The sequence below is a fragment of the Melanerpes formicivorus genome, unplaced genomic scaffold (genome assembly GCF_026170545.1).
Source record: "Melanerpes formicivorus ecotype bairdi unplaced genomic scaffold, bMelFor1.0.p_v2 SCAF_3, whole genome shotgun sequence".
NCBI classification, from domain to species: domain Eukaryota; kingdom Metazoa; phylum Chordata; class Aves; order Piciformes; family Picidae; genus Melanerpes; species Melanerpes formicivorus.
In genome coordinates, this window is record NW_027142355.1 from 1,381,949 (window position 1) to 1,400,717 (window position 18,769).

General features: G+C 41.6%; 1 protein-coding gene across 4 annotated transcripts in view; it reads right to left on the minus strand.

The window, feature by feature from the left end:
• Window positions 1-9,568: 9,568 nt before the first annotated feature.
• CAPS2 (calcyphosine 2) overlaps window positions 9,569-18,769 on the minus strand; it is a 36,058-nt gene continuing 26,857 nt past the window's right edge. For all 4 annotated transcript variants that reach the window (XM_068164847.1, XM_068164866.1, XM_068164856.1 and 1 more), the window contains 5 exons: window positions 18,173-18,249; window positions 16,220-16,374; window positions 15,505-15,624; window positions 13,372-13,468; window positions 9,569-11,642 (listed from right to left, as the gene is read on the minus strand). In XM_068164847.1, the coding sequence (XP_068020948.1) occupies window positions 11,467-11,642; window positions 13,372-13,468; window positions 15,505-15,624; window positions 16,220-16,374; window positions 18,173-18,249 (625 nt within the window). In that variant the 3' untranslated portion in view covers window positions 9,569-11,466. The remainder of the gene's footprint in view (window positions 11,643-13,371; window positions 13,469-15,504; window positions 15,625-16,219; window positions 16,375-18,172; window positions 18,250-18,769) is intronic.

Consider the following 18,769-nt stretch of genomic DNA (forward strand, 5'->3'; position numbering starts at 1 on the left):
TTTTAATAACTCCTTGGCTTAGGCTTTTAATATTAAAGTTTTGAAAATTACTTAGGAGCCTCCATGTGTCAGCTCACATCCTACAGCCACCCAGCCTTGTCCTGGGGCAAAATGCATGCAGGAATACAAATGGGCAAGAAAGGCCTGTGGGCTATTGCCTCGCCCAAAGGAAAAGCATCACCAAGTTCTGTTTTGGCTTACATTTGACTTACATTTCATTAGATTACTAAACTGGCATCTACTCTGCCAATTATGTCTGAAGCTTCTGAACATTCTCCATCAGGATAAGTATTAGCAATTGGCAATTAAAACTAGGAAGAGCATTGCTATGCTGTTATCATTGTAGCTTGTTTCAAGTGTCAGAACCAACGTTTTTGACCTTTAAACTGTTCATAAATGAGTTATGTATTCACAGTCTAACTACTGTCATCAAGTACTTTCTACAGCCCAGGAGCACAAGTCGCTCTAACAAGTTATCAAAAATGTTGCCTTTGAGGTAAAACTGCAAAGGAAGAGTTTGAAGTCCCTAAGTATTTGGACTAACATGGATACTGTTTTTACTACTCCTTTCATGTTAGAGAGAGAAAAATGCAATTAAGTCAAAGAGAATATTAACAAGTTAGCAATCTTGATGTAATCCTCACTAGTGTGTAAAGCAAACTTTTGCTCTGCTCCTTCGGGGTGAAAGGCAGTTCAAAATTTTATGATTTATTCATGGCAGTTAATTCACCAGGGAGGAGAGAGGAGGCACTGTGGAAATTAAGTAATACATTAACAAAAGGACTGGAAAAAATCTCACCCTGGTAACAATGCTCCTTCGCTATATTGACTACACAAAACCTTTCATTTCACCAGGATAGAGACAGCCTGAGAGTATAAAAAACAGAGCAGCAGGAAATAATAGAAGTCCTACTTGTTGAGCACTGCTCAAGAGAAGCAAGGTTTGGCATGGGAAGTATAGTAAAGTATCTGCGGTTGCAGGTGATCTACCTCCACTGCTGTGCATCAGACAGGAGCAGGGATCAGTGCACAAATCAAATAAAGATGAACTTCCACTAAGACAAAAGGTTTTCCATCAAAAACACACAATTAATAAAACATATTCTAATAGTTATCAGCATGCATTGTTTTATTACATGCCATTTAATGCCATAAGAGGAGACTCCTTACATACAGTGCCCATACAGAGCTGCTGTTAAAAATACGCTCCGGCTCCATTTTTGTACCCAGTTTGGGGCACCCCACTCAGCACAAGGAAGGCACCAGCTAGTACTTAGGGGAGACTAATGAGAATGGACTAAACATGCTCAGCTAATGCAATTTTCCTAAGCAGTCATATTTACCAGACTTCAGATCAAAGGGGATGTAGTAATAGCTTTCAAAGCTGTTGCATGAGGGAAGGATGGGATACTGGCAACAGTAATAAGCTTAAACTGTAGCAAGAAAGTTTCAGCTTAATCAGCAAGAAGCTTTTGATAGCAGGAAGTACAGGGAAACAATAGAACAGATTACCTGGGTATATGGTGGAGTCTCCATCACAGATGAGCAGAGGGCAGACACACTACTTTTTTGCAAGTAATATAAGATAGTGGATAAGACAATCTCATGAAATCTGTTCCAGGCTGATTTATTCTCATTGTATGCAAAAGAACAGTATTGCCACTGACCTATGCCGGTAGCCTTTTCTTCACAGCTGGTGTTCCAGAGGGAAAAGTCAAAAGGTAAGAATGAACAAAAACTATTACTTAGTAGTGATGTCATCACAGCTACTGTTGGGGGGGGGGGGGGGGGGGGGGGGGAAGGGTGGTGGTAGTGGTGTTGTTCAGTCTTCTACCCTCTACCCCAGGGATTTTAGTTGCTGGATGTTACTTCATATTTTCATTTATTTCTGTGATTCTATGAAAAGCCTTTAGAACTGTGAACGTTACTGCAGCAGCTCAATTCTAAGGAAGATGCTCATGAGAGTTTGGAGGAAAATCAACATAAAATTGGAGAGATAACACTGAAATCGCATGGTCTGGGTAAAGGAGCAATTATCAGAAAAGCAGCACAAGGGATACGTGCTGCATATCGGTGTTGCAGCACTGACAGTGATTCACTTCTCACTGTCTTCCGTTTAATAAGCAAACAAGCATCACACTTTTCTGTCTGGTTATAACCTACAGCACAGGAAGTTCCACCTTAACATGAGGCGAAACTTCTTCACCCTGAGGGTGAACAAGCACTGGAGCAGGCTGCCCAGAGACTGTGGAGTCTCCTTCTCTGAAGACCTTCAAAGACAGCTTTGTGTGTCCTGCCCTAGGTGATCCTGTTTTGGCAGGCGTTTGGACCTGATGGCCTCTGGAGATCCCTTCCAACCCCTAACATTCTATGATTCCATGTGGTTACTTGAAGCCAACAACATCTAGAACAGGTATTTCTTAATAATGTACTTAGCCCACAAAGGAGACCACTGAACTTGCTTTAAACTGTGTTGCTATATCAGGCGCTTCCAAAACAATGGTTTTAAAGGGGAAAAAACAGTTAAATCCTAGCATTGGATTGACCTCTTGCTGTTCCTTTTGGTCATGAAACACAGAAAGGAGAAGAATTCAGTGTCTAGTGGGCGAAAACAGCTGCAATGTTCACAACTGAAACTTGTGATTAATCACTGGCATCTGCAAGTCAAAAGAAATTCCTTCAGGGGAACAATTTCACCAGTGTAAATGCAGGATTTAATTCATGCCAAGACAAGTTATAGGACCTCAGAATTAGTCACCCAAACAGCTAACCCATGGCACCAAGTACCCCATCAAGTCTCCTCCTGAACACCTTCAATGACGGCGACTCCACCACCTCCCTGGGCAACCCATTCCAATGGGCAATCACTCTCTCTGTGTAGAAATTCTTCCTAACATCCAACCTGAACCTCCCGTAGTGCAGCCTGAGACTGTGTCCTCTTGTTCTGGTACGGGGTGCCTGGGACAAGAGACCATCATCTGCCTGTCTACAGCCTCCCTTCAGGTAGTTGTAGAGAGTGATAAGGTCACCCCTGAGTCTCCTCTTCTCCAGGCTGAGCAACCCCAGCTCCCTCAGTCTTTCCTCATAGGGCTTGTGTTCCAAACCCCTCACCAACTTTGTTGCATTGAAGCTGGTATTTTCACTTCCCCTGTTTTAATCTGTGCTTCCCTAGAATGGCTTTGGGGTTCCTATTATGATAGTTAAAAGGTTATTAATATTCAGTAGGTGGAACAATTAATACAAGCATTAATAACTTTATTAATCATAAAAATCCTGCAAAAAAATAATAAAACCTATTTACTGATTGGGAATATTTAGTTGTGGAACAGATAGCTCACCAGCAGGAACAAATAACAATTTAAACAGCATGTACAAAAATCCAGCAACAACAAACAGCACTTTAAAGAAAAAAAAAGGCAACATCGGCCACAAAGCAGGAGATTGCCCACAAAGTGTGTGTGTGTGGGGACTCCAGAGTTCCCTAGGGCAACAGACCTTCACTAGATGTGTGAGAAATGAACTCACTGCTGAAAATTTATAACCAGTTTATTATAAAACAAAGGCAACACAGCGCTGGGCGCAGAGCGAGCTTGCTAGAGGCGCACCCCAACAACACGAGGTGAACTTATAGAGACGGCAAACAGACATATTAATATATTAAAGCGTACATATTCATATATTCCCCAGCACGCTCCCACCCCTCTCCATCAGGACAGACAAAACCTGCACCCTTGACCTGGCCAGTCCCCAGACCCGTTGGCACCTCCCCCTTTCTCTCCCAATACCCCAGACAATACAGACCCATCAGCCCAACGATCCCGGCACAACGATGGGGCCCGCCCGGTCCCCAGCAATTCCCCTTGCGAAAGCCAAATATTATAACCAGTTTCTCACAAATGCTTATAAAAATCAGATTTTGCAGTTAGTCACTGATCCTGATACTCTGTGGCACGCCTGGGAATTTGAACAAAACCAAACTGGCCTCGACCACGTGGAAGCTGCAGGAGCAGAGTTTCACTTTCTGTTGGTGTCGGCAGCTTGTTGCTGAGACAGGATTTATTCCTGAAGACTTTGTAGCTGAAAGCTTTGTAGAAAGAGGTTCTTCTGCTGCAATCCTCCGCAGCGGCACTCGTTCCTTCTTCCAATAAAACAAAACTGTCCCGGGGGCTCAGCGCCTCCGGGGCTTCACCTCTCAGCCCGGTATCTTGCGTCTATCTGCTCCTGGGCTTTACAAGGCTGTACAGCGAGGGGTCTTTGCAGTCCTGTCTGGGTAAACTGAAACACAGCTCGGATTCCAAGTGAGGTTTGTGATTTCTCCCAGAGCGTGGACAATTGCAAGGCAAGGCTCTGGCTCTTTGGGCTGGTACTTATAGATTTCCTGAGACAATAATGGCCAGTGACAGCAAAGATTGAGAGATAAAGCCCTGACACTGTAACCTATAGAAAGGGTTTTCTCCAAAGGTGGCCAAAGGCACACACACCTGGCCCACTTGGGCTCCTGGACACGTTCAGACAAGCCTGGGCAATGTGGCCATTTTCCTGAAAAACCAGAGCTGCTGGCTCCTGCCCCATTGTCTGGTTCACTGCATTTTTGAGGCTTTTTGTCCCTTTGGGACAGTTCCCCCACACAAAGTGTGAAGTAGTGTAAAGCAGGGTTTAGCCCCTGGCATACTCCTCCCCAAGTGAATTTTGTGAGGGCTTTGGCCAAACCTCTTAAAATAAGTACATGTGCAGAATTACCATCAATCCCCCACGGAAATGGCACAGATAAAAAAAGACACCAGAAGATGAAGAGGTATCCTTGGAGCAGAGCAGTTCTGAATCTGAGTTAATCAGTTCCTGATAAATTTCCTTCCCAGCTTACAATCAAATGTCAAAATGCAGCATAAAATGGAAGTATGGGAAAAGATGGAGAAGCTCCCAAATCACTGAAGCGTTCTTGTTGCACAGCAGCTCTTTGCTATCCCCTGCTGTTTTATCTTCCCCACTGCTCCCAAGTGCTACCATTCCATGTCTCTTGCCTAACCTTTCTTCCTGTCCTCTCTGTAGCTCTTCTCTACCCAGCCTCTGCTCCATTACACTTGGCTGCAACCAGACAGAACTAAGGGGCTGAGGTTTTGAACAGCTGCTACAAAGACGACTTTACCATGAGAGGGAGAGTCCTTGTCTTCTGGGTCAGCAAAGACACATTGGTACCAATATGTTACAAATGGAGCCCACCATGACGGCAGGCTTCAAGAGACCAGCAGGAGGAAGGTCAATGCTGGCACTGGGACCAACGCAGGCATGTTTCCTGCCTTCCAGCCCTTCTCACCAGCACTTGTGAGGGGGCTGCTTGCAGATCTTGCTGCCTAAGAAGAGAATCTCTTGGGTCTTTATATCATTATTCCTGGTGCCTGGCAGTAGTCTGACAAAGAGGTTCTTTCAGATTACTCAAAAGGGCACTCTGGAAGCAGTGTCAAGTTTCTACAGGGAGGATCCTCATTAACAGGATAACTTAGGCAGTACACCTTTTAAACACCAGTTTCCCAGAGTTTCTCCTCTAAACCAGGACAGGAAATGACAGCAAAAAGTCAGAAGACGCAAGCTAAAAAATATACAAGTCAGTAAAAGATCCTAAAATATTAAACCTCTTTCGTGAGAATGTAGTCTGGACAAAAATAAAAAGAAGTAAGCAAGCACAAAGAAATGGACATTACCTTATTGCTTTTCTTACCTTGAAACTGCTTCCCTGGGGATGCTGGCACACAAATCCTGCCAGTAGCAACAAACACAGCAGTTTTCACACACAAATAGAATTAATCCATCCAAAACTATAGCACGAGTGAGGAGAGAAATAAAAGCCAGAAAACAGGTATCTAGACACTATCAATTCCAGCTAACCATATCAGATGCTATAATAAACATTAAGAAACCTATGATACCCAGAGTATTCTTTTTCTGAGGGGTACTTTCAATTCCCCCTAATCAAAAAGGGATCAACAAATAGTGTAGGAGCCACAAAACGAAACATTGCATAGGGTCATCATGTGGGTACCATCTTACCACAATTGTTTTCCTAAGCACCCTCCACTTCAGGTAATATTTTGCAATGTTCTGTGTGGAAAAAAACAGGCTAAGCAGGTCTGGAAGGAAATACTGCTTGCCTCTTTCATCGCTGGAGAGGTCTCACAGCGACAACAGAAGCCCTGACTGCTTCTCAAAGACAAGATGGTTAACAGCAGGAAAAACAAGTACAGAATTATCTGTCTCAAAGCTGCTGAGTATGAAGGATAAATTATTAAAGTAATAAATAGGGGGGGGGGGGAAAGTATGTGATTTTCTACCCTTTTCTACCTTTTCTTGCCACAGCAATTTTCCTGGTTTTTTGTTGGGTTGGTGTTTGGTTGTTGTTGTTTTTTGGCTTTTTGCTAATTTTTTCTTTTCCTGTATACTTAACAGACTAACACATAACAAATCAGTTGTACGCCTTCCTCTTTTACTGTCAAGAGATAGCACTGTAAAACACTATCAACAACCAACAAATCAAATAACCAAACCCCAAAAACCTGACAAAACAAAAAAACACCAACTCCACAACTCCCCAAACTGAACAGCACCTCCACACAAATACAGTGGTAATACATTCTTGATCTTTTGGTTTTTCTGCCCCCAGAGATCCTCTAACTTTGATCAGCTGGCTGTTACAGTTGGAAGCGGGAACTTCAGTCTCTGAGAGCAAAGGCTGAAAGTAAAATAAATTACCATTGGATGTAAAAGGAAAATAATGGTAAGGTCTATGTAATTATTTGGCTTGCTAATGGAGATACAGAGCAGAGGCAGAAACAGTTCTTTTTCTCTTTCTTCTTTTGTCACTTCTGCTTCCAACTTCTTTTTCTCTCTTCCATAGCCTTCCCTGTTTTGACTACTGTGTGAGGTACCAGGAGGGAAGGAAGGAGTGGGGGAGGAGGTGCATGGATCCCCTGGATCTGTCCAGCAGGGACTGCAGAGTTTCTGTGTTGTTTATAAATTGTAAGAGGATATATGTTGTACATCTATTGTATATTTTGCATATCTTCATTGCATTTCATATTTCTTGATTGTAGTCTGCTTGTAAATAGAGCTTCATTTGCTTCCATCCCAAACAGAGCTGGTCTAGCAATTTCATTTTGGGGGTAATTTTTCTCAGAATTACTTGGAGAAAATCCACCACACTGGCAGTGACTCTAACAAAAGAGAATGAGTTTGAGGGTGTGAATCAGTGAGAATACCTCCCTTAAGCAACAATGCCAGCCAAGGTGCAGATGCTGACAAAGTGCAGCTACCAAAGGTTTGCACATGCAGCCACGCTTTCCTTTTTCATAGTCTCAATCATTCCAGCTAATGTTCCCAGTGCCTGTTCATTTGGTGAAGTGGCCACAGACCTTGAGAATGAGGACTTTTATCATTTCATTAATTTCCACTTGTCTCCCAGGAGCATGTGCTCCTAAATAGGACAAAACACATTTACAGCACAACGTGCTTCTGATACTCTCAGTTACAGAAGGCTGCCAAGACTCATTAGCAGAAGTATGAATCAGGATGGCATCAATATCTTTATCAATGATCTGGATGAGGGCATTGAGTCTATCACCAGTAAATCTGCAGATGACACCAAGCTGGGGGCAGGAGTTGATCTGTTAGAGGGTAGGAGGGCTTTGCAGAGGGACCTTGCCAGGCTGGACAGATGGGCAGAGTCCAAGGGCATGAGATTTAACACATCCAAGTGCTGCGTTCTGCACACTGGCCACAACAACCCCATGCAGAGCTACAGGCTGGGGTCAGAGTGGCTGGAGAGCAGCCAGGCAGAGAGGGACCTGGGGGTGCTGGTCGATGGTAGGCTGAACATGAGCCTGCAGTGTGCCCAGGCAGCCAAGAGGGCCAATGGCATCCTGGCCTGCATCAGGAACAGTGTGGCCAGCAGGAGCAGGGAGGTCATTCTGCCCCTGTACACTGCACTGGTTAGGCCACACCTCGAGTCCTGTGTCCAGTTCTGGGCCCCTCAGTTTAGGAAGGATGTTGACTTGCTGGAACGAGTCCAGAGAAGAGCAACAAAGTTGGTGAGGGGCTTGGAACACAAGCCCTGTTAGGAAAGACTGAGGGAGCTGGGATTGCTCAGCCTGGAAAAGAGGAGACTCAGGGATTACCTTATTGCTCTCTACAACTACCTGAAGGGAGGTTGTAGACAGGCGGATGATGGTCTCTTCTCCCAGGCACCCAGTACCAGAACAAGAGGACACAGTCTCAGGCTGCGCCAGGGGAGGTTCAGGTTGGATGTTAGGAAGAAGTTTTACACAGAGAGAGTGATTGCCCATTGGAATGGGCTGCCCAAGGAGGTGGTGGAGTCGCCGTCATTGGAGGTGTTCAGGAGGAGACTTGATGGGGTGCTTGGTGCCATGGGTTAGCTGTTTGGGTGGGTTGGATTGGTTGATGGGTTGGATGTGATGATCTTGAAGGTCTCTTCCAACCTGGTTTGGTTTACTCTAAAAAATAAAGGTGGTGGAGTCACCGGATCTGGAGGTGTTTTGGAAGAGCCTGGATGAGGCACTTGGTGCCATGGTTTAGTTGATTAGATGGTGTTGGGTGATAGGTTGGACTCGATGATCTCAAAGGTCTTTTCCAACCTGGTCTCGTCTCGTCTCGTCTCGTCTCGTCTCGTCTCTTCTCTTCTCTTCTCTTCTCTTCTCTTCTCTTCTCTTCTCTTCTCTTCTCTTCTCTTCTCTTCTCTTCTCTTCTCTTCTCTTCTCTTCTCTTCTCTTCTCTTCTCTTCTCTTCTCTCTCTCTTTCTCTTCTCTTCTCTTCTCTTCTCTTCTCTTCTCTTCTCTTCTCTTCTCTTCTCTTCTCTTCTCTTCTCTTCTCTTCTCTTCTCTTCTCTTCTCTTCTCTTCTCTTCTCTTCTCTTCTCTATTCTAATTCTAAAGACAACTGATTTTATGAAGCAATGAGTTTCAGGAAAGGATCTGCCAGCTTCTGTGAGAACACCACATTTAAGAATACTTCCTAAATCAGAAAACATAAGCTAAGGTAACAAATGTAGATTTTGATTTAAACTTGTTTGAAGACAGCAAACCCCTGCAGAGAGCTCCAGAAAGTTTTAAAGCTACAAAGCACGGACCAAAGGAAGGGATTCACATTAATCAAATGCTTCGAAGTCAATAGGAGCAAATCACAATGCAATTTATCAGGCCGTTGAGACCACCACTAAGGAAAAGAAGTTGGGGGCCATAGACAGTTTGGAATACTGTTTCTGTGTTTTTCCTCTAACTTTAAGCTTGATGGGCCAGCCTTGAGTACAAGTTGGTTTGAATTCTGTGTCACCAACTTAAATTTAGACAATGAAAATCAGTGGGCAGATGTTCTGAGGCAGCCTGAGGCAGCCAGTGATGCATAGCTGACCATGTAGTTAATAACATATACCTAGCAGGTTTGACATGATTATCAGAGTACCTACTTGTATTTTCAGGCAATTTCTGACCTTCAGAATTTACTGCAGATTACTCTGTTAACTATCTGTCTTCAGATTAAGAAAAACCAGCACTACTACCAAAGCTAAGGAAATAATGTTCCTACTATAAAGAATGCTTCATTTGCAGCAGATGTGACCTGTACAACCTCTGATGATGAGCAGGCCAAGGACAGACACATCCACTTGTCATCAGGTTTTCTGTTCCCATAGGATAATGTGGAATAATCTGCCTAAAATCATTGCCAAAAATGATTGGCATTGCAAACAGAAATATGTCAATATTCATTTCATTGAGCCACAATGTTATACATCAGTACAGGTGGTGCTTGGAAAAACTAACAATGCCACTTGGTATTTCTGGGTGATTTGAACAGACCCATTAACAAGCAGAACCCTGTCAAAAGAGCTCAAGTTGCCCTTCACAGAATCACCAATTCCAAGGACACTAATTAACAAAAATCTTTCCAGTGAAAGAAATTGCAGCAGGAATGGGCACTAAGAAATCGTAATGAGCAACACCAGAATTCTTCCTTAGAATGAGCACTGACAGAATTAGCCTTTCTGTGCAAACCATTACCTGCAGGCTTTTGCAGCCTCCAATGAACCTCCCCAAATCCCTCACTAGACAATTTGGAGCAGAAACTGCAACTCTAGTTACAACTGAGTACATGGTACAGACAATCAAATCATAACAAGTTGAGAACAAGAAGAATGTTGCTCTACAACAAAGCAGCCAGCCACAGAGGGATCCGAGTCGCACGTTTCAAACATTCATTCCAGGACTGCCCTTCAATTTCTAAGAAACACGAATTCTGTCCCAGAGGAAGGTTCTGTTAACCACAGACTATAAAACTGAGCAGACAAGCACAGAGGAAACCAATCTATTTTAATTGCAGAGGCTTAAGAAATGCAGTTCAGTATACAGTTACACTGAAACCAAAGGCTACCTCTCTATATAATTAATATTACATTTTTTATTTCTTACCACAAAACATTAACAGGGTATGTTACACTGAAAATCAGATCTGGCTGAATGTTTGAAGCAGCAATGAATATTTAATTTGTGGTTTAATTTCTGTGGTGACAGAGGTGGCTTTTTTTTTTTTTTTTTTTAATGCACTTCTCTGTTTTATACTTTCAGAGTAGACAGGAAATGCTGTATCTCAGTTTGACAAAGGATGCCATTGTTCAGTTTCAGTACTAAAAACCAACAGCAATAGAGAGTAAAGAAACTAGATGTTTAAATATAAATTATTTTGAAAACCACTTAGCAAAATACAGGAAAAAATGTGTATTGTAAAATGTGTGTGCTTGATGAACCCTTTGGGATTCAATGCTCAGCTTAGGATACCTGACCGAGACAAAACACAAAGATCAACCAAGACAGGCTGCAGGCCAGAGAGCTAATTGGTGTGAGCATCTCTGCACTGTCAGTACTGCAAACATCCTCAGAATAGGAAGAGGCTGACTGGACGTCTTTCAAGCTAAGTACCAGCATGAGAAACAGGGACCAGGGCAAAGAACATTTTGAGAACTAATATATTACTTTTATAAGAAGGAAACTCTCAAGAAAAGATACCTTTGATATTTCTACAGTCAAATCTAAAGCTTTTCACAATGCACCACCAAAACCAGCATTTTCTCTTGCATTTTCTCCTTCACATATTTTAGTATTCTAATTCCCTCTCATTTTAAAATAGGCCACTTTATTCTAATGTCAAGTAAATTATACCTTTTGGTATGGGGAGCAGCCTTTATTACTAGCTACGAAAAAGAGTGAAACCATTTATATTAAAAAAGTGGTCAGCATAGCTCAACAGAGGCTGCGAAATTTGCCATGAATTATTCTACAAGCATTTAAAACTTTCAGTCCACAGTATCTGTTTAAGACACTAAATATGAAGTAATGAACATCAAAACTTCATTATTTAGCTCACTCCTTGTTTAGAAAATATCTCATCTTCATTTCTGGTGCCTTATGTTCTAAATTCCCCAAGAGTTCCTTAATACATTAACAAAGTCCTCATCATCCACGATTCCAAAACTTAATCCTTCATAGTAATCTTCAAACTTGGCATAGGACACTTCATTGGGGCTGCTGCAGGATTCTCCTAATGTTTCTAGAAAGGATGATTTGACCTCTTCTTCTGTAGCTTTCCCTGGGAGAGTATATTTTTCCATTAAACACATTTTCCAGAATAGTGAATATACAGCATTTGATATAATTCAAGGCAAAAAGCTTTCAAATTTCACCTTGCAAATATTTGTTTCTTGAACAAATCCAATGTTCTGACTTCAGATTTGTTATTGGCTCATTTAATACAAGCAGAGATTATCTTTTTTAAGTGACACATGATAACATTAAATATCAACAGGAACATGAGGGAGGCCACAGTCAATTTCAATGAATTATGAGATCAGGAAGGTTTATTTCTTTAAATGACTGCAAACATGGAGTAATGCATTTTTAAACTCAAATATTGGTAATTCAGAAGCTATCTTGTAACAGAGCCTATTTTTAATGCAATAGAGGTATAAAGCTCTAGGAAGACCTTAAGATGCACGTGCGCATTTCAAAAGCGTTCTACAATTTACAGCTGACTTAATCTCCAGATCTTGAGGATTTCCTAGCATTGAGAAGAAGTTAAAAAAAGAAGAAAAAAAAAGAAGAAAAAAAAAGAAGAAAAAAAAAAAAAGGAAGTTAAAAAAAGAAGAAAAAAAAAAAGAGGGAAAAAAAAAGAAGAAAAAAAAGAAGAAAAAAGAAAAAAAAAAGAAGGAAAAAGAAGAAAAAGGAATTAAAAAAAAAGTTAAAAAAGAAGGGAAAAAAAAAAAGAAAAAAAAATTAAAAAAATAAAAAAGGAAAAAAGAAAAAAAAAAGAAGAAAAAAGGAAAAAAAGAAAAAAAAAAGAAAAAAAGGGAAAAAAAAAGAGAAAAAAGAAGAAAAAAAAGAGGGGGAAGGCAGGGTGGGCAGGGCAACAAAATACAGCATTATAGCAGTGGAAAAAATTCCATGTGTAATATCCCTGTCCCCCCATGATGTCTCTTCATGTGGTACCATTAAAAGCACTGGCAATGCAAAAAACATCCTCTCCTCTAGAGGTAAAGGGGTCAGGACAGCAGGGACACTCATAATGACTGGTTTGGTATATGGCAATGCTATTTGAGAAGCTGACATAGAAATACTTAAATTCCTTTTTTATTCAATGGCAGAAATTAAACATCTTCGAGAATCCTGAAAAATAATGAAGATAGCAACACAGCTTCTGTAAGGATGACAGTCCTGTCCCAGAAATAAATAAATAATTTATTCAGAAGTCACTTCAAGTGCTGAGTACATCAGCTGTTAACGCTTCATTTTCATATCACTGTTTTCCATCCAAAGATGCAACCAGCAGTGAAAACTACTAATACCATATGTGCCACTTGTAACTAGCACACCAAAGCTGAGAAATAACTGCTTCAGCGTAGTCCTGCACAGGTAGGGAAAGAAATTACTCAACATGTGCAGCAGTTGCAGCTTCATAAAGCATGAAAATTGTGAATAAGAACTCCACTACTATTTTAAACCATGTTCCAGATAGACACATAATGGTTCATCAGAGTCATCGACCCTGGAGGCGTTCAAGGGGAGATTGGACGTGGCACTTGGTGCCATGGTCTAGTCATGGGGTCTGTGTTGATAGGTTGGACTCGATGATCCTCGAGGTCCTTTCCAACCTAAGCGATACTGTGATAGGACAAGAAGTTCTTTGGAACAGCTCAAGCCCCAGCTGATATGAAAACTGTTTGCCATTGCAACCAGTTTCTGGATGTTGTCCCTCTGCTAACAAGATGACTTCAGTAGGTACAGGTATTTTTGTTTATTTTTATTTTATTCATGTGAATTACCTGCCAATACTAGAGGATGTTTCTTGGCACAGTAACATTTCCTGATATCAACCACAGGTACGCTCCCAGTTTTGCTGAAATCTAGTTTTATATAAGCCTATAAGGAAACAAGAGTTTCATGTAAGGAGAAAAGTGGAAAGCTGTAAAGATCAAATATACTTAACTACTTAGTCCACATTTTTAGATCTTGTGCCATGGATTATGTCACCTTGCCTAGACTGAGGGGTGACCTCATTAATGTTTACAAATATGTGAAGGGTGAGTGTCAGGAGGACAGAGCCAGGCTCTGCTCAGTGATGTCCAAAGATAGGGCAAAGGGCAATGGGTGCAAGCTGGAGCATAGTTCCACAGGAACCTAAGGGAAAAAACTTTTTCACTGTGAGGGTGACAGAGCACTTGAATGGGCTGCCCAGAGAGGTTATGGAGTCTCCTCTGGAGACATTCAGAATCCACCTGGATGCACTCCTGTGTGACCTACCCTAGGTGATCCTGCTCTGGCAGGGGGGTTGGACTAGATGATCTTCTGAGGTCCCTTACAAACCCTAACATTCTGTGATTTTATGTAAAGCACCAGATACCAGAAAATAATTCCAGATTATAGAGTTTCATGATTATTTCATCTCAATAGTTTTCACATCAAAGGTGGTCACCTCATCAGCTCAATACAACAGTTTTCTCTCCAAAATTTCCAGCTCACCCTTAGAATCTGAATTTGGGCTGCTTCCCTGATATCTAGTTGCTTCTCTACTGTCTGGTTTGCAATCGGTGTTTGGTGCTGCAAACACTTCCACTTTACATTATAGACATGTAACAAATGGCATTTCAAATACCAGAAGTCTCATAAATATAATTATCAATTGTAGGTCTCAGAGGAGGGAAGTATCATAGTCTCCTGGTTTAGACACTGAGGAAAAGAAGTCTGCACCCAGGTATAGTGACCTTCCAAAATGAGGAGCCAGACTTCCGGACGGTGGCAGATGCTTTATACACTGGATTGAACTGTAAGAATAGCACACACCTGCATAAACCCAGACTAATACAGGAATGAATTTTTGAGCTTAAAACCAACTAATTCAACAATGGAACAGCATGCAGGCCTCTAATTTATGTTTATTTTAATAAATCTAAAAAGTCAACTATCAGATGCACAATTTCAGAAAAACAACCACCAGAACATGGTGAATAATGAATTCCAAAGTTAGACTGAAAGATTTGCTGATGACACCAAGCTGTGTGGTGCAGCAGACACACTGGAGGGAAGGGAGGCCATCCAGAGGGACCTTGACAGGCTGAAGAGGTGGGCACAAGCCAACCTCATGAGGTTCAACAAGACCAAGTGCAGGGTCCTGCATCTGGGTCGAGGCAATCCCAGGCACAAATCCAGGCTGGGCAGGGACTGGCTGGAAAGCAGCCCTGAGGAGAGAGACTTGGGGGTGCTGGTGGAGGAGAAGCTCAACAGGAGCTCTCAGTGTGCACTTGCAGCCCGCAAAGCCAATCAGATCCTGGGCTGCATCAGGAGAAGTGTGGCCAGCAGGGCAAGGGAGGTGATTCTCCCCCTCTGCTCAGCTCTGGTGAGACCCCACCTGGAGTACTGCCTCCAGTTCTGGAGCCCCTATTACAAGAGGGATCTGCAGGTGCTGGAAGGTGTCCAGAGAAGGGCCACAAGGATGATCAGAGGGCTGGAGCACCTCTCCTATGAGGACAGACTGAAGGAGTTGGGGCTGTTCAGTCTGCAGAAGGCTCCCAGGTGACCTAATTGTGGCCTTCCAGTATCTGAAGAGGGCCTACAAGAGGGCTGGGGAGGGACTTGTCAAGATCTCAGGTAGTGATAGGACTAGGGGGAATGGAATGAAGCTGGAGGTGGGGAGATTCAGGCTGGAGGTGAGGAGGAAGTTCTTCACCATGAGAGTGGTGAAGCCCTGCAATGGGTTGTCCAGGGAGGTGGTTGAGGCCCCGTCCCTGGAGGTGTTTAAGCCCAGGCTGGCTGAGGCTCTGGCCAGCCTGATGTAGTGTGGGGTGTCCCTGCCCATGGCAGGGGGGTTGGAACTAGATGATCCTTGTGGTCCCTTCCAACCCTGACTGATACTATGGTACTATGATATCTACACTTAAAACACCTGTAACGAAACTTACCTTTCTTACAAATGCTTTCCTGTACTCATTCATTTCTCCAAATACAGCACGAGTAAATTCCCCATAGTCAACCTTATCACTTTTGCTGTCATCAAGAGCAAGCCATAAGCATTCAAAGTCCTGCAATTCAAACATATTTTCCCAGTGTTCTTCACTATATCCCAGAATGAAACAATTGCTACATCAGGAAATTACAGCAGTCACACATGCAAAAAAGCCCCACCAAAAAACACAAGCAAACAAACAAAACCAACTCCTAAATCCAAACTGACTCAAAGATTTGTCATAATAATGCCAGTCATCATCAGCCACTGATGGTCATAATTCACATTATTTGCAGCTCTAGTAGTGGTGAGCTGCTTTTAAAATAAAATATATAAACCAAATAAAAATATAAGCAGATAACAACTAAATTATTTTTTAAAAGAAAAAAATGGACTGCGATCCCACTTGCTTCTTCATGGTGTTGAGAGATTGAATACCTTTTATTTTTAATAATGTCACATAAAACTGAATGTAGAAATGCCAACATACCACAAGAGAAACACCCTCCAGCACCTCATCCTGCAGCCCGTTCCCCCACCAAAAAACCCCCACAAAACCATCCAAAAAAGCCTTGCGAAGAACAGCTATGAAACCTTAGCTTTAGGTGAAGGAGAGATTCCATGAATCAAAGTAAGATAACACTCACTGTTACAGTTTCACCTAGACTTACCCCTTCAGGCACTTCCAAATGGAATACGTTTAGAGCTTCTTTAAAGGCTGCCCGAGAGAGAAAACCATTTCTGTTCTTGTCTACTTGTCGGAAATAGCTTCCTAAGCCTGTTAGAACTTGAACTCCTCTTTTTCTTAGTGTCTCTCTGAGACTACCTGAGTATTCAGAGAAATAAAGGACACAATGTTTACCTGAAGGGAGCTACTTGCTATAGAGCTGATATAAAAAGCAAAGAAAAACACAACTACTTACAATACTGCTGGTTAAAATGACACACAGGCTCACATGTCTTGGATGAGAAAATGTCAGTTCAAAATGAAACCATCAGTTACTTGACATCTGAGTGGAAATCTTATAAAGCAGCAGCAACATTTAACAACACCTCTGAGGAGATCACAGAGGAAAGAAAGACTATCTACCATGTTCTACAAGCTCAGATGATAAAACTCTTTTCTTCTGCCAGAACTGATTCCGTGTGATTTAACACACAAAGTAACTGAGGAACACTACTATGGTAATAAAAGCATGGCATTCTGGGACACAGAGCTTCTTCTTCCCTGTACAAACATGTTAAATACATGTGGAAATGAGAACAAACAAAAGTAATGCTGCAATGGTTCCAAAGTCACATGCAGAGAACTATTTCTATGCTAAGAGAGACAGCCTTATACAAATCATTAGGTAACAGGTTTACTTCAGGGATACTTGAGTTTCTCAGCATACTCTGTTAATAGAAGTCATCTGCTATTATTCTGTCTTCAAATTACTTGTATTTACAATTATAAACGAAAACAGGGGGAGAAGGGGAAACAAGGAGGTTCTTTCCAGTGAAGTTCAAATTCAGACTTATCTTAAAAGATGTCTTGAAGCACATATATATAACCTTCTACCAGGCCACATGAAAACATCTTAGATGTAGTAGATTTCTCAGGTAACTGAGAAATCAATTTGCATCTATTATGCGGGGGGGTGGGGGGGGGTGGGGTGGGGTAATAACTGCAAGATTAAAAAATTTCCCTATTTATTAGTCCAATAATTTTTCTAAAAGTGAATGTGTGAACAGATTTTAGTGACCAGTGTTTGATGTCATTAACTAAACCAGGTTTAGTTAATCACCGAATTATTGAGGCGGAAATAGACCTCTGAGATCATCAAGTCCAGCCTATGACCTAACACCAGCACATCAACCAGACCATGGCACTAAGCACCACATCCAATCTTTTCTCAAAGACCTCCAGCAATGGAAACTCCACCACCTCCCTGGGCAGTCCATCTCAGTGCCTGATCAGCCTTTCTGTGAGGAAGTGCTGCCTAACATCCAACCTAAACCTCCCCAGTAAACAGCAGCAATTCTACAAGGGGCAAACGTTACAATGACAACATACAGCACTGCATAACCCTCTTCCCTGACTTGCAACACAAAGCTGTGCCTTTATCCTAAAAACTGTGGACAGCAACCTAGTAACATTTAATGGCATAATCCAGAATATGCTACTCAACTACTCCCATGTATTTTAAGAGGCATAATATTGGAGACTAACAAAAACCAGTTTATCAATGTACAGGCCAAAAGACGTACCTCATACAAATGAATTGAGAGTGTGTTTGTGCATTGTGCCAATAAGCTTTTGAATTTAATGCCAGTATAACACAGGATCACTGCTACAGTTCAGTGTTTTTTCAGAGATTAACATTTTACGGATTACATTCACAATTACTCTGTACCATCGCCACAATCTTCAGTCAGACTGTTTAATATTTAAAGAAAGAGAGAGGAGAAAGTATTTTTTATGATTGATTTACAGTAGTGTCAGATTCTAACAATAATCTGGCAAATATCTAACTTTTGTTTATAGAAATAAAATCTTTACAACATAGCTATAATTTCTTGTGTTGAGCTGCAAATATAGAGATACAAAAGTTAATGTTAAATATGTTCTGGTAGACACAAACCTTGAATCTTCTTGAAAACTCTGCTGTCATCAGCCACTTGCTTGGAACACTCTTGCTTGAATTCCACAGAAGCAGCTCTAAAATAATAAAAATTAATGTTGATTGGTAAAATTACAGGTAATATCATTGAATTCAAAACAACTGGAGTAAAAAACATATTGAACTTTGTGTTTCATTCTTATACTACCAATTGCTTGAATTTGAGATGGCATAGGCAAAAGTCCTTGCTGAGTACCTGCAGAAAAAAAATCCTTTCTTGCAATAATCCATTAGCAGCTCCTCTACCAATTCACTAATCATGGACAATTCCTCCTGTGTGTAAAGTCTCCAGAAATTTATTGTATTTCAAGACAGTTCTAATCTGCAGCTCAAGCCAATGGGAGAGTTTACTAAAGCAATTACAATTAGCTACCAACACGAAAATAACGTGAAGTAGCTACAAATCTCTCTTTAGAAGAGAAACAGCAAGGTGTAGATCCAAAGCTGCAATCTGAGTATCTTAGTGATGATCTAGGAATTATGGTTATCTCTTGTATTTTGTCAGGCAAGTTCCCTTCTAAGAAGGGCTTTCCAGAAGCCCCTGTCAGAAACTATTAT